Source organism: Cyanistes caeruleus, chromosome 4, assembly GCF_971803275.1.
Source record: "Cyanistes caeruleus chromosome 4, bCyaCae1.hap1.1, whole genome shotgun sequence".
NCBI lineage: Eukaryota > Metazoa > Chordata > Aves > Passeriformes > Paridae > Cyanistes > Cyanistes caeruleus.
This window is the reverse complement of record NC_141704.1, coordinates 9,658,197-9,674,615: the sequence shown is the minus strand read 5'-3', so window position 1 is coordinate 9,674,615 and position 16,419 is coordinate 9,658,197. Positions and strand designations below refer to the sequence as shown.

The 16,419-nt window shown below is 35.5% G+C and overlaps 1 protein-coding gene across 8 annotated transcripts in view; it reads right to left on the bottom strand.

Annotated features, from left to right (window-relative positions):
• The window catches only part of PCLO (piccolo presynaptic cytomatrix protein), a 314,517-nt gene that overhangs the window by 44,672 nt on the left and 253,426 nt on the right, over positions 1-16,419 (bottom strand). For 4 of the 8 annotated variants that reach the window (XM_023919013.2, XM_086886612.1, XM_023919016.2 and 1 more), the window contains 4 exons: positions 15,996-16,190; positions 14,571-14,753; positions 3,330-3,471; positions 7-74 (listed from right to left, as the gene is read on the bottom strand). In XM_023919013.2, the coding sequence (XP_023774781.2) occupies positions 7-74; positions 3,330-3,471; positions 14,571-14,753; positions 15,996-16,190 (588 nt within the window). Of the gene's footprint in view, positions 1-6; positions 75-3,329; positions 3,472-14,570; positions 14,754-15,962; positions 16,191-16,419 lie in introns of those variants that run through there. The other 4 variants (XM_023919014.2, XM_086886614.1, XM_023919017.2 and 1 more) reach the window with 4 other exon arrangements.

The following is a 16,419-nucleotide window of genomic DNA, read 5'->3' as shown; positions in this document are numbered from 1 at the left end:
TTTTACCTTCTGAATCGGTTACTCCTACTCCCGACTGCTTTACTGGTTCTTGTCCATTCTGGCTCATCTTCCCTCTGTTAAAAGATATGGTGGTTGTTGTCAATAAAACCACATAAAGATGAAAGTTAGAATAATGATACACTAAAGGCTTTTAATATTCTTTTAAGAATATTACTTTTTTCTCTTTTGAAGGCAACTGCAATCACATCTTGCTAAGTCTGTACATTCTTACAGATTGGGTCCATCAGCTGTCTGCTACTTGCCCCACATCAATCTTGGGCTGCATATCTTCTCACTTTATCTTGTTATAGTCAACAGTGAAATATATAATAAGCAGTCACAAAAATTTATGTCTGGTCTACAACACCATTATTTCAAAGGTAAGGCATTCTTGTGGTTGTTATCTTCTTAAATGATTCCTTTACTTTACTGTTTAGATTTGTCTGCCAAAAGAAACAATTCTGAAAATTTACAGTAAATTGAGCATAAATCATGCTCTAGAGTTCCCTATTTTCCTTTATTTTATGTAGAAAGAACCTGCATTGGAATCTTGATGTCTATTTTTACACAATGAAAGTTAGGTAAAATATAAGCTGTCTTTAAATATACTTGTTGCAAGCTCTAAGGCATGACTACAATCACTCAAACATTTGTGCTTCCAGTTTTCTTTTGGCTTTAAGACTCTGCTGAGATGGAGACTACAAAGCATTATCTTCAGCTGCATGTGATTCCTTAGGAGATAAAGGGTCAGCACTGTTCTTTACCTGTTCTCTACCTGTGAGCCAGCTTCATGTCTGAAGTTGTCTAATTCATGGAGAACTAAAACATTGGTATAAAATCACAGTTTTTCAAGTGATTTTATATTCAGTTTTAACTGAAAACTATTCCTTTCTTCTTCTGTAGGTAATATTTCATAAATCATTACAAATATGATACAAGAATTATTTGTCCCAAGAGTTATATTCCTTGTACATCATTCAATTGTTTTTCACCTTTGCTTTCAAAATTCATTTTATTTTACAGCTAACATACTTCTATAAAGAGTTACACAATACAAAGACAGAGAATCTGGTCTTCATCAGAGGTAAGAAGATGAGTAGCTTTCAGGAATATTACAACTGGATAATAGGAGTTTTTTAAAAAAACAAATTAGAAAGTCTTTACAAGATATATTCAGATTTATGTAACTGTATATAATTATTAATTTCCCTTGATAGTTATAGTTGCTTAATATTGGCAAGTATCCTAATTAGTTACCTCATCAAACAATTCTCATGGTGTCACTATTTAATTATTTTATTCTGCTTCAAGACTAATTGTTCCTAGGGTTAAAAGCACTTGGACTAAAACCAAGAGTTTAAAATTCATCATATCCAAAAATTTCTATTGATAGACCAGAAACTAAGTCTAAGAAAATATAGTTTATAACCAAAATTGTAAAATGTAAAACAGGTTTTTACATACCAAGATACTTAAAAATATTTTTCCCACTATATAGTTCACATCCAAACTGTAAGCTGTGGTCTCATGGATTTGGGTTTGTATAGAGTACAAGGTCATAGCCCCTGAAGTCATTATCAAGCCAGTGTGAATGCAAATGATGAGTAGAGTTTCAATTATACATATATTCAGATAAGTAAGAATTTTTATACAGAATTCAAAATGGAAATAGTTATCAATTTTAAACATTCTCTCCATGAATGATCCGATGGTATACAGCTATTTTGTTATTCATTTTCCTTACATTACTATGTAAAGCCCTGGAGACTAACATGAAAAATGAAGCAGGTCCTGTCAGTATAAATTTCCTGTGTAATTTTAAAGACTGTCTAATATCAGCATATAAATATGGCACTTTAAAGTGCCATAATGAAAAAAAAAAATAAAATAGTGTAGCCTTACAAAAAAAGAGACATGATTATATTTAATTTAATTAAGTATAATTCATAAGAACAAATTTCTATGAGAGAAAATTCGAAGCTGTGGAGATTTCCTTATGCTTTTCAGTAGAAGTGAGGCTAATTTCAGGCTTAAGAGACCAAAGAGTCTGTCAGTCAAATAGCAACTAACTGCAGGTACTGTCACATTGCTAGTCAGTACCCAGTAAATGATGTTATTTGGACTCAAATTTGGCATGTGTGAACTGAAAATTTCTATTGTGAGCTACATCTTGTGTTTCTGTGCACAAAGATTTTATGCATCCTTGCTTTTCTCACTAGGAATGACAGGCCAATATTTTTCTTTTCCTTTTCATGTTGTCAAAGACCAAGATCATCTTTTAGCCTAGAACAACATGAGTGAAAATCCAATACAAATCAAAAAATTGGCACCCTACCCAACCTAAGCTCACATAGTCCTCCTAGATTCTGAAGGTGAGATGGAAGTCTAGATTTATCTCTATTTTCCCTTTAGTTGCTAACAAGATGTTGACAAATACTATTGGACTTTATTTTTGAAAATGATAAATACTCAGAAATACCTCACTTCTGGAGTTTTCTAGGAAGCTTATGTTTTTTGTGACTAATAGTTCACAATTTCAAGGGCAAAGCAAAAACTTTGATTCCAGAGAAAATATTGAACATCTATTGCAGACAATGAATGAACAATGAGCACCAACTAATATTTTGAGAACAGTCAATCTGTAAATTTTTTTTCTGACCAGAATTATTAAGTTTATCAGAAGGTGCTTTGTCCTATTTGGGAATATGAATTAAAATGCTAAATGATGGTGCATGTAGATGGAGGAGGTGAAAAAATCCTGGCGAAACTTTTCTCTGTGGAATACATAACTGGATAAAAAATTTGGAAAATTAAATCATTTTGTAGGATCATTATGCTGATAGCAGCTTGATAATTCCTACAGGGACTCTGTACCAAAAAGCTTTTTGCACTGAGAAATTCTACTGAAACTCCTAAAAACTAAAGGTTGGGCTGTATCCAGAGTATTAATTCCTCTTGCACTAATAACTTTGCAGAGGGAGGAAAATCTGAAAACTTAAACTAAGCTTTCTCAGTCCTACAGTAATTGTACTTTTAAAACATAAGCCAAGCCCACCTCTACACACTTTCATCAAAGGCTGAGGGCAGCACATCTTCTGTTTGACAGGAAGAAATACATGAGGTTGAGGCAGAGGCTTGGTTGGTTATTAACAATTCAGTGCTCAACAAAGCAGAATAAAAGTGTGAACTCTGGGGAATTCTCCCCAGTTAGCTGCTATTCTACTGCATAATTCAAGTCTGCAGAGGAAACCACATAAGAAGATGACTGGCAAGTGAATGTGCTATAAATTGTGCATGGAGGATACAATATATTAACGGAAAAGCCTTACATTCTTGGGATGGGAAATAAATTATTCTCTCCAGTGGCACTGCTGCTGCCTTCGCTATCCATGCTGTATCCACTGCCAAAACTACTGGCTGATGAGCCAGTGGAGACAGAACTTTCTGCAGGTCGGTGATTAGTAGACCTTGCTGTACAGGACAGGAGCATTTGGTTACTAAAAACTTGTAAGACAACAGTACCACCGACATTAAGAAAAAATATAACTTATCAAAATCACATGCTGCAAACACTTTCACTTTTATATTTTACATTCAAATATTGCTTTATCATCTTTTGCAGATGAAGTTTGTTTTCAGATAGAATAAGGTGCTCTAAATCAAATAGTACACCACCATATTTTTTTTCTCCAGTCATGTTACCAGTTCAAATCAACAGCCTGAAGGAAAAAAAGAACGAAACAGAATGATTAACACTGATTTTCTGATTAAAGGGACAGAAAACCAGTTATTCATCTGAAACATTTCATACCATAATCTTGTAAAAATGAAAGCCCCAGTGGACCTTCCTCATATTCCCTGTGAAATGTTCTTTGCATTTGGTGATTTTGAGGAGAGGAGTTTTCAAAGATGTGCAAGCACACAATCTGTAGCCACAGAGAATATTGCCACCCGTCTTCAGACATAACACAGCTATACATTTTATTTCTCAACTGCTCCTACCCATCTGGATCTCTCTTACTACATGCACAGAATTTTAATGAACATATTTTGATGGAAGATGTCTTAATCTAATTTAATACCATTTGGTGTTAGTATAGCATGTGTTAGTTCTACTTTAGATTGCCTTATTTTGTGTTTTGGACATTACTGCACTACAGGAACGAATCATCCAGTGTTTGGCATTTAGCAAGTTGAGAAATATAAATGAAAAAGGACATGGTGACATAAACATAGCAATTAATACAGGAACAATAGAGTAGATATTCTCACATTGAATAACATAATTGTCTGGGAATATTAATACAGATTTGGGTATTTTTTTTGCTAATGTCCCCTAATACATCAGCTGTTGTTATGTTTTATCTATTTCAACATACTGAAGATAGAAAATACTGTTTTGCAAAGTTATTTTTCTATGAAGTCTTAATGAGGTTTTATGTTATTTTGTTGAACTGTAAAACTCCTATGTAAGCAGTAAAAATAGATTCTTCTTTAAAAATAAATTAGTTAAGTATCTAACTGGAAATTTAATAAGAGCCAGAGCCCCAGAAATGTCTTGCTTTAAATTGGCAATCAATATTTTTTATGTCTGACAAACTGAATAATATTTTTGGCGAAGAGTGCTGCATACTGCCTCGTGGGACCAGGAAGCTGGGTGTAACTCCTCAAACATAATGCAAAAACAGGTGAGTAATCTGAACTAGAAGAAATAAATGAAGCAATTCTTGTATCATCAGTCCTTGGAAAAACTTTAAGAACTCTTATTCTCCACAGTGATTCTTCACTAGTAAACCATGTTGTCACATAATTTGTTCATCTTTTCAACACTATTAATCTCCTTTGTTCTACTATTGCTCACAGACAGAAGTGGAAGCTGTTCGTCTACATTGTTTATAGATAAAATTATTCTTTAACTCTATTCCATGATTTCATACATTTATCACAGGCTGCCCTCTTGCATGAAAACACAAAGGAATAAATTTTAAAATCGTAGTGTTACTAGCAGATACTTTCAATATCTGCCTGGGAGAAAGGCACCATGTTTTTCCAGAGACAGTCAGCTGTGGTGGCTGTGTGCAGTGGCTGCTCTATCACTTTCAGCTGGTGGTGTTGTGAGTGAATTCCTGTGCCTGTGGTGACATGTCAACAAAGTGCTGCTGAGAAGTGCTGGGCAAGATGATGTTTCAGAGATGAGAGGTCAAACTCTCTGTTATAGCATACTATTATTGCCTGTTGCCCTGTATTCAAGAGCCTGCATTGTGGCTCGCTCATGACTGTCCCAAACAAATTCACTGCCTCATTTCTCATTGTGTTTGCGTGACCTATATGTCTCTCAATGTTTTCTGTTTGGAATTCAGAGGGTTCCTTTAGGTTAGGTTGTTTTGTTGGTTGTTTTTTTTTTTTTTTTTTTGCATGGCATGACAGATGCCTCACAGGTGGGTACAAATGGGAGATCAACACATCTGCAACACCCACAGAAGCCAGAACAGTATTGTGCCAGCACAGAAAAGAATCTTCAGTCCTTCCCTAAGGCATGAATTTACTTAGCATAACATATATCTCAACCCTAACATCTCTGGCCTGAGATATCTATTCATATCTAGGCTTTTTTTTTTTTTACTGATTTTGCTGTAAAAATTACTGAATGAAGTAATTTCTTATATCTTTACTGGTGGATTTCTAAAACCAGTAAGAACCTAGAATTTAGTTCAATCCAGAAAAGCTTGAATTAAACCTTTATAAATGGGTTAAAAGTTTTGCTTCATCTATTTATAATCAACCCATAGCTGTTCTTTTGAAACAGCTATATCCTGATTACACATTCAATATTCTGTATTTTTAGTTTTCATACTGTTTTTACTAATTCACATAATTTTCCATATCGATGTTTTCTTCTGTAAGATCACTTCACTTGGTGAATGGTTATAATGGATCCAAGTTTATATTCATGACTGGATTTTGAAAATTCTAAAATTTTATGTTATCCTTTTTTTTTCCTGTCTGCTCTATGAAAGTAATGAATCACAGTGTCAGTTTGTGACAAGAAATGAATCCACAGATAGATTTACAGCTGGTTTCGTGACAAATTCAGAATCTGGATACAGAGATCATCTCATAACTTGTGAGACACCCACATTTTCTACATGTCTGGATTTTTACAGACACATCTAGGCCTCTAAGTTTCTGCTGGTTATATATGAAACTTTCAAGTTAGGATGTGGCAATGCTTGCACTCATGCAATATAACCCTGAGAGTTAGTCTAAGTACGGTTATATTTCTACTGTGTGGAAAGATAGAACTTGTCCCATGCACTTATGTTCAAGAAAATAGCCTGCACACTCACTTGCAATCTTGCAATCTTGCAATCTTGCCCTCTTTGAATACATGTAAACATTGTTTTAGAAACTTTAACAAGAAAGTCAGAGTTCACTGTGTTGCTCCTCTAGTCTTACAGTCTACATAAGGTCTGTGAAGTCCTGAAAGTGTCAGAACAATTTCCACCTTGCTTGGTCAAATGGGTTCATAGCCACATAGAGAACAGACAACTATTGCACTATATTTAGTTTTAATTTTACTTTTAATTATGGCAATAGGGCAGGTTGATTCTGAGTTACCGAGCTCCTGCTTAGAGCTGCCTATGCTAGAAAATTCTTTAGTCCTCAGGTTTTGACATCAAAGTTCTGGCAGCAGGTGCTTTGGTCCATAGCATCTGAGCAGTTTCATATGGATTTACTTGGGTCCAAAGATTAAATATTGTCATCCGGTATCACACAGCTGCCTGAAGTTACAAGGTCTCACTTTACTGAAATCTACAATGCTTATCTGAATAGGAACTCAGGTGAAGGTGATTTCCATCATTTGAATATCAAGTATCCAGAGTGTGGAAGAGTTTCATTGCTTCTTTGCCCTTGGTTTTCGCCAATTATTCCCTGGCTCTTAAGCGATGCACCCTTCCCACCCCCCATCCTCCCCAAAACAACCCCAAACCCAAACAACCCAAAAGACAACTTTCAGAAATTCTTAGCATAAAAAACTTTTAAAGTACTTGTCATAGGAAAATTTCTGCCAATTACATATGATTCTTATCGCCTTACATTTTTAGAGAAAAGGTTCTTCAGACCTCTGCAGATGGAAGAGATAAAGCTTAACTGAAGGTCATTACACCTTTGTTTGGCCTGTTTCTGAGAGAAAGGAGATATTCATACACCCCCTCCAGCCCCCTTTCTGAAAACTCTTTGCACAGTTCATCAGGTGCTTTTTAAGGACTGCAATATCGTGATGTTGGGCTGCCCAGCCATTCAACTATGAAAAATAGAAATATGAAATGAAAGTTTAAAACTCTAATATGAGCAGCTTTCTCTGAAATATGGGATAGATTTTCCTATTATACAAAGATTTTGTTGTGGTTTGATTTCATTTTCATCTGTTAATCCTATTTGAGCATGTAGATCCCTCAATGAGATGAATTGTTCTCCACTTGGAATGGGTACATATGTCACATTTAGCAGTTTGAAATGTGGTGTTAATGCTGCCTCTGAGTGATTCTGTTAAACTGCCTGTTTTACAGGCTTTGGCATGAGCAAAAGTTTCAGTTCAACCATTCTAGTGAATAATATATAAATGAGTTGGAAAAGTGCTCAATTGCTTACAATAATTTTTTCAGATTCCAAGAAAGTAGATGATAATTTTATATCTGGTATAGGACCAGGATTTCCCAATGGTTAGATAGATATTTTGTAGTCTGTGTGGTTTACAGGAAGAAGAAAAATTTCAACAGAATGATGTTTACACATGTATTCCCTTATGCCTTCTTGGGAAAGGATTGCTGATTTGATAAAATGGAGGTTAGCATTGACCTCACATTTCAGCTCCATCTTTTTATTTTACTTTTTAAAATTATCATTAGTATGGCAAAAATATGTATTTACTTATGCTTTGCCTTATGGACCCAGTTAGAAAATAAACTTTTAGAACCAGGGAAAATGTGTAAGTCACACTTCAATATGAAGAAAATATGGCACTAAAATCACTAAGAGAGGAAAGCTTGGAGGGCATATGATTTCACTTAATCTTTCAGAAAAGTCTGTTTTCAACAGACAACAGAGAAGATGCTTTGTTAAACCCTAATATAGGGAAGACAGATCATTCACAAAAGACCTATAACCAGGAACTACTGAATCAGTCAGCAGAAAGATGGAAACAATCTTCTTAGCCACTCCAGCCATTCTTTTACAGTGAATGGCTTTTTTGTAAGACTTAAATTTTAAAAAAGTTGACTATACATTTCTGTGGTTCATATGGAGGAAAGAACAGACTCAACCACCACTTTCTCCTGGTGAATAAATTGTAGTTCTTCCCCTTTGCCAATTTCTGCTTAGAAACAAAAATACACTTTCAAAACGCATTGGGAATGACAGTTCTGTTTGTGAACCAAACAGGAGGAGGAAAAAGACACCTTCAAGTGTGGATTCAGGATCAAGATTCTGCAACTGGCCTCTAATTACTTGAAAAAATTGTTCTTTTAACTGTCAGTCTTCTGAGAAGCTCTGGGTGACAAAAAGGCTGAAAGCATCACGCTGGGTCTTCTCAAAGAGACGCAAGCCCATGGGAGACGGTGGAAGCTCTGATCTGCTGGGTGTAATTTTCTGATGACCGACAGACTGGGCTTCTCATACAGTGTCTTTTGGCAGGAGCTTGGCTGCCCTTCACTTGTGTTTCAAGTGCTCCAATCTCAAAGTGCCCCAAATTCCAATTTTTCTGTTTTTATGAAGTGTTTGCTAGCATTAAAAGCAAGGGCTGTTCCAGCTTGCTCTGTTAGGCTGTTCAGGGTAAAAGTGTTGTTGGCACTGCTTGTTACATCTTTTGTGAACTGCCAACAGAGAGGGGATACATAAACAACTGGTGATCAAACACATCTACCTCAGGTCAGCCCAGGTAGTTTATTTTCCTAATGCTCCCTCATACTGAATAAGACTTTAAGCCATGGTCTCACCTATCTCAACCACAGCTGCATATTAGACACAGATTTGACCCCACACTGAGAAGGGATATTTTGTGAAATTTCAAGACATGACTTTACAGAGAAATTTACCATTTGAGCTGAGAAACAGAACAACACACTTCTTAAACTGTGTTGAAGTAATTTCTTTACCCAGGAAAGCAACTCGGATGAAACAACTTTCCATGCACTCTGTAGGGTTAGTCTACCCTACAGAATTTTGAAAAAAGACTTGAAATAAGAGCTATCAAATGAAGAATCTGACCAATTCTCTGAAATTACATGTCAGCTTAAAATGGTGGAAGAGTAAATAGTAGGAATAACCAAAGCAAAATGGGCTAGCTATTAGATTGAAACAAGGTTGAAAAGACAGCCTCAGATTACTGCTATCTGCAGAGAATGGGGACAAACTGTTCTTGTTTGATAATGATTCTTGGAAATGTACTATTTGTAGCAATATGGAGGCCTGTTTAACTTGGAAATTAAGAAACTAGTGACATGAGTCACGAAACAGCTTTGGGCTATAAATTTTTAAAGTGTGAAGGAAATGTCCCAAAATAATGTAGGAAATTAAAACATGGCATTGCCTATTAAATGTGTGAAAATGGATACAGACCAAAAGGGATCCCAAATAAGCAGGTATTTGAAACCACAATCATATCCAATTCAGAAGATTTATATGACCTATAAATCAATTTCCTTCCACTCCATTGTTGCTAAAGCCAGTAAATAGAACTTAGTGATAAGGAAAATCCATGTAAATTTTGTTTGCAGCTAAGTGGCTGGAAATTACATATTACTGGTTCAGACTTGTATCATAGGTTGTACATTGGTGGCAATGTCTTGATGTATGCATCACATCACATTTTTGAGTAACTTTAACCTGGTATGTTGACACTTAAGTGAACTTGTGTCAAAGTTGTTGGTTCAAGGCAGTTATAACCAGGTGTTCTACCTTTTGAATGAGTGTTTTAAACTGGCATTGTTTTAGATGTTTAAATTGTTAGGTTTAATTGGGTACAATTCTGAAAACCCTGATGTGGAGTTTTGCTACTGTATGTACTGTAGCTAACAGTATCAACTCTGAGTTTGGATCTCCCCCTGACCAGTGTAATCATTTGACATACAATGTTTGGAAATGCTGTTGTGTCATGATGGAAAACAGGTAATGTAAAAGATGAAATGTTCTCTATAAAATGCTGAGGTGCTGCATTTTCTCCCTTCGTCCTCACCCCTGCCTCCCCCCACCCCCACCTGCCATTTTCAGGGACAAATAAAAATAATACCAGGTACATGTGTCAGAGGATGATTTAAGGAAATGCTGTGATTTTAAATTGCTACAGGTTTGATCTTGAAAAAACCTTTCCATTATTGAAAATTGGACAGAAATTCCTGTAGAATTATAATGTTGGTATTACCTTAAATTAACAGGTATGTTTGTATGTTTAACTGAAACACATGGCAAATTCTCTAGATCTTTAACATTTGCTAACTAATTTAGACCAGGGATACAGAAGTATTTTTATCTTGGCCGGTTGCTTGTTTGTTTGTTTGTTTGGGTTAATGTGAGCCAAATAGAAGAGGAGCTGCCTATGGGATCCATCAACAAATGATATGCAAGCAATAGCATATTGACTTGTAGCTTCTCTTTCATGAGTGTCTGCTGGAAAGAATAAAAAATTTATAGGGCTACAGTGATGTTGATACTTAAATTCACTTACTGAGCTATTTACTACTTAAATATTAATTTCCTGCCTTCAAAGATGCTAGTAAGATTCAAAATAAATTTCTAGAAATTTTCTTATTTGGTCCTAAAATAATGGGGGTTTTATTCACCCTTGGATATTCTAATGTAATAAAAGAATTGATTTTTTCATTGTACCATCATTGTCCTTTAGGGGAAAGCTGGCATCTTTTTCTGTGCAAATGACAGGCTCATCAAATTTAACCCATTAAACTACAACTGTGGAGAGCACAGGTCCCTATAAAAGTGCATCACTTAAAAAAAAATGAGTACTTATGTAGATAAATTCTGACTATATGATGAACACTATCTTTTATTTTTGTGATAATACTTCCCTGAAAGCTACAATTTCTACTATGACAAGACAGAGTGCACCTTTCTTCTTAACACAAATGATGAAGTTTTTTCTTGTTCCTTGTTTTTTTCTAAGTTCCTTGTCTTTCTTATTCACTTTATTGGAAAGTATTAAAATTACAGCATGGTATTAGTTTCTTTAAATCTATAAACTAGGTTTGAAAAGACTTTTTTTCTATAAAATCAGTAAAAATTATATTACAAATACACCTACTCTTTCATAGGCATGTATCCAGAGAACTGTAATAATCATCAGAACATCTCCAAATCTTCAAATATCTGAAGAACTCTAAAGTAATTTATTTAAAACTGACCTACCATAAAAATTCCATATAATGAGAAGATCCTTCTGTAGGATAAATTGCTGACTGAAAAGGTGGTGGACTGATTCACACCGTGTCTAGAACTGACTCATCTGGTGGATAAACTCAAATACACAGATTTATGTTGCAGGAAATGTGCTTAATTTCATGTAGATGTGTAATTGGAAATGGTTCATACTTTGCACAAAACCTAAATCAAATTAACTCAAGCCTAGGCACTGCTCTCTGCCTCTGACTTGGATCCCTTGCAACTTCTGGCTTCAAAGAGTTGGCTCTGAAATGTTATTGTTATTCTCTGAGGGATGTGATTGGAAAGTGTAACATGCAGTTGGTTTCTTTGCAGATCACACTCTTCTCTCTCATGGACAACAATAAAATTGTAATTCAGGTTTTATTTTTAATTAACTTCTGTAACTGAATGTTGGAGTTTAAAAAAGTTCTGAACAAAAACCAATGGTTTTTGTTGTATCTTCACCTTAATTTTAAAGCAGATTGACCTAAATACTCTTTAAAAGGAATACAAAAACAATTCAGTTCAACAAAAAATTGATGAAAGACCTTTGTATTCATAAAATATTCTTTTTATACTAAGGTGCTGGTTTTGTTTATGATTTCCTTGTTACTTCTCAACAGACACACGATTAATAAAAACAGACCCAATAGAGTGGGTCCTAGGAATCAAAAGTAGAGAAGGATTTCTCTGAGACATTCTCAGAATGACTGAGGACTCTTATCTTGTTTTGTTGTTTTTTCCAGAGCCAGTTCAGCCCAAGAGAAAAAAATGAAGCTATTGAGATACTAGATCAAAGGAGAACACTCTTTCTGAGGGTTATCTTAGGCATAGAAGGACTTCACAGCATAGAATCATTTCCATCACCATTGTGTATTTGTGCTGAAAAACCCCAAACAATTCCTCTAAAAGATGCTGTGGTTCAATAAATGCATAGAGAAATAGCAGTGGTAAAAAAAAAAAAAAAATAAAATAATGTTGTGGATTATTTGTAATGGCATCCTTAGGAAAGGGCTTGGAGACATAGTAACAAAAAATTGCTCACTTGCCAAGACGACGGTTTCAATCATTAAAACCAGTTCCTAATGCATTCTTTTCCAGGTACCATTAAAGTAGGCTACCATGGAGGTGGATAACAAAAGCATGCATCATCCCTTTAGGAATGGACTTGGGAACTGATGATGCCCTAATATTCATAGTTCAAAATGCAGGGAAAATCTCTTGTTCCTTTATCATCTATTCATTCTACAAAAAGAAGTCCATAAGTTGGAAGCTGTTTTGAGTATTTTTGGTGCTTCTCCCATTAGAGGTTATAGACTCATCTCATTTTACTTTTATACTCCACAAAACTGCAGTCATCTAGCTTTTCATTCCTGCTAATGAATGAGAATCATTAACTTCAAAATGGTAACTAGTGGCCCACCTCATATGAATAAATTTGGACAAATTATTTTTGGTGCAAAAAAAGAGAAGCCAAAACATCTCACAGGTCTGAAACCAGACTTGTAAACACTGTGTATGTGACCATGCATTGTGTTTATTTGTCAGACGTAAAATGACAAAAGCACTACATCCCTTCATAACAATTATAAACTTCTTTATATATTATTGTAATGTGGACTCCTATTATTTAAAATGTGGACTCTTATTCCCATAACTCTCTAGGATGCTTCCAATATTGCTTAGCTAAGTACATATCAGTACATTTTCTTTTTGCAATTTTAAACTAAAGAAGAACAAATAATGGTTTGTTGGCACAGGTACTTAAAGCCAAGAGACTCACTCACTATTTCCATATTGTTAAAGTGTACCTGAAACTTAATTCAACCTTATATCATGAGCAACTATTTAGCATTACCTGTCTATGTGAAAAGGCATCACCACAGGACTACAAGCCTCTGTGATAAAACTTGACAGACACGATACCTCAGAATATCATGAGTCATATAGATTTGAATGGTCTACCCCCCAGGAGTGGTATGCAACATTCAGGCATGATGCCTGAGTTCTCACCATGACATTCTCTGGTTCTGCCTGAGCTGAGTGTTTAGAGTTGAGCTGCAGAGTAACACAATGTGTGTGTGTTTGTGTAAATACATGGATTTATGGAAGAATTCTAAAGGCTCTCTTAAGAAAAAACTTGTAATTAAAAAGATCTGTTTAAAAGATCTGTTTAAAAAGATCTGTTAAAGATGTTACTTTAACCCTGTTAATTAGTTGTTTTAACATCACACTAGTTGCCTAGTCAAACAGTTGCTTTTAGAATATATTGTCTAAAGTACCATATCCTCTTTCCCTCCTGCACCCCTCTCAGCCAGCTTATATTGTCCAATGTGTGCAATGGTGTCGACAGAAAAACCTTCAATGAATCTTGAGAGTTTAGGAAGGGATTACAGCACAAGAGAACATCTGGGAGTTCAGTCAGTACATTTATTTGGATTATCCCTCAGATTCCATGGAAATAAACAAGATGCTCCAGAAGTCAAAAGAACAGTGGCAATTTGAACTGATTGAGATTCTGGCTCTTTATTTGTGATGAGGGAATAAATTGGTGATAGGTGGTATTACAGGTGCCTACAAGTAGAAAATAATTTTTAAAGATGCTGATAGCAAAATTATCAAGAGATTGAGCTATACATGGATCAAAACTCCTTTCCTTTCCACTGGTGGTTTGAAAAATTATCTATGCTAATGACTGTTGACATGATAATTGTGTTGGAAGAGGAAACAGGAATTGCTATTGTCCCAGTCACATTTTCAGAACCAAAAATGTGCAGTTAGGTCTTTGTCACAGTACAAGAAATGTCCAATCATGCTTAAGCAGACCAGCTTGGATGCATGCTTTTTATTAGGCAACAACATGAGCAAAGCTATACTACTTTTCAACAGAATTCCAAGTACTCCAGTGGAATGGAAGTGCACACATTTGTTGTTTCATAATGCTTCTTAGCACAGTTTATCATTATGGATTTATGCACTGATAGGTTGAAAAATCAAGCAGAGTTCTTGATTCATGTTAACATTTACAGCACTTAATGGAGGGGTAAAATAAATAATTAAATATCGCAATGAATTAGTTGACATGGCAAGAAGTATTTGGGATGTAGTTGGTTTCTTAACCATGTCTTTCTGCTCACCTCCTTCAGGCTTGACTGGTCCATCAGACATCACCTTCCTGAGGGCTAGTTGGCTTTGGTCTTTGTTGTCATTGGCTGGTGGAGGCAGATTGTCAGACTGAGTTCTTTGAATAGGGAGGACTCCTGCTATGCTGTGTCTGTGCTGCTTCCTGGCATGATTAGACTGACCGCTTTTATGTGCTGCTGTGGCAGTGTGGGTGAAATGGAAACCCAGAGTATGTATCCTCAGATGGAACCAGCTTAAATGTTATTCATGCAAACAGAAGTGGTTTTTTTTCTGTATTTAAGTAAGTAGTGTTTTCAAACACCAAAGAGACACCACATGCACAGCATTAAAGAGAATCAAAACTGGCTGTTTCTGTATTAATGACAGTGAAGACAAGGGAAATAATTTTCCCCCAGTTTTGCATTGTACCATGGTGAGTTTATGGCATATCAACAAATCCTAAAGACAAACACAATGACTTCACAGTCAGAGAGATTTAATTTGCCATCAACTAAACCCTCAGCTAGCAATCAGATGATACTGGTCTGAAGTATACTCTGGAGAGTAATCCTTTTGAATGGAATAGTTTTAATTAATTAACCTATTTGAAGTTGTCAGATGAAATCTATCTTGACTCTTAATTAATCCATGGTAAAAAATTACTCAAAAAATTGAACTCTGACACCTGACTTTGCTCTCAACTCCCTTTGAGTCTGCTAACTTGACATCATTGAAATCTGACGTTACAGACTCTATGTGTTTAATGGTTTTGCACTTATTGTGTTTAATGTTTTTATTGTATTTCTGTTCTGCTCATCACTAACACAATCTTATCTGAGATATAAAGAAAGTTGCCTTATATTTCCTTTCCAAAACAAAAATAAAATAGATATTTACAGTTATGTTTCAAAAATAGAAATCTCAGTCAGGTAGTTAAAAAAAAAGTTTTTTTAGCTTCAAATCTTCTTTCGTGTTTATAGTACTGTCCTTCATTATTACTACTTCTAGATACATCCTGTTATTAATGTGGTCTCAGTCTTATGTGCAATTTGAAGAGCTGGCAGTTGCATCTCTGCAGGTTTTGATTATTTCATTGGTAGATATTTAGTGATATCAATACACAATGGACTTCTTTGTGAGTCATGCACAACCATGGAACATCATGGACCATGAGTGAAGGGACTGATGGAGAAACAGCCAGTTTCACTGCAGTCTTTATAAAACAAACAAATAAATAAATAAATAAAAGACTTCTAAATACAAGAGTATATTGTAATTATATGTATTCACACACAGGCACACAAAGAAAGACATTGAACAGAGTGAGCACAGTGTGCCAAGGACAGAAAAAAAATAGCCAAAAAGGGAAGGACAGCAGGGAAAAAGGCAACAGATGAACATTAAGCTGCCATGCTGAGGAATTTATTTGCGTCTTTTACTTGGTTGAAGGCGAAGCTGTTGCACAGCTGCTTCAGCAGCGGCGATGGCTGCCCCAGCATCTTCAAGGTGAGTTTGAGTGACGCTGGTTTTGCTTTGGCTGCGAGATGGACCGTGAGAGCGGAGATGTCCTTCAGAAGAAGATTTGGAGCTCCCTGGGCTGCTGTGGGATTTCTCAATGGTGGGCACCTGCATGTCTACCAGGAAAATGAAGAAGTACAACTCTTGCATTTATTAAAAACAAACAAGTTCATTCTCTTTCTCTTGACTGGTCTTTCTAGGTGAATTCCAGAACAAGAAATAAAGATTAGGCCGTGTCTTCCCATTTAAAGTATCATCACGATTAGGAAACTCTTATGAAGCATTGTTTTCTACTTCCTCCCCTCTGTTACCTGGCCCAGGGAATAATTTATTTAGTATTGGTTT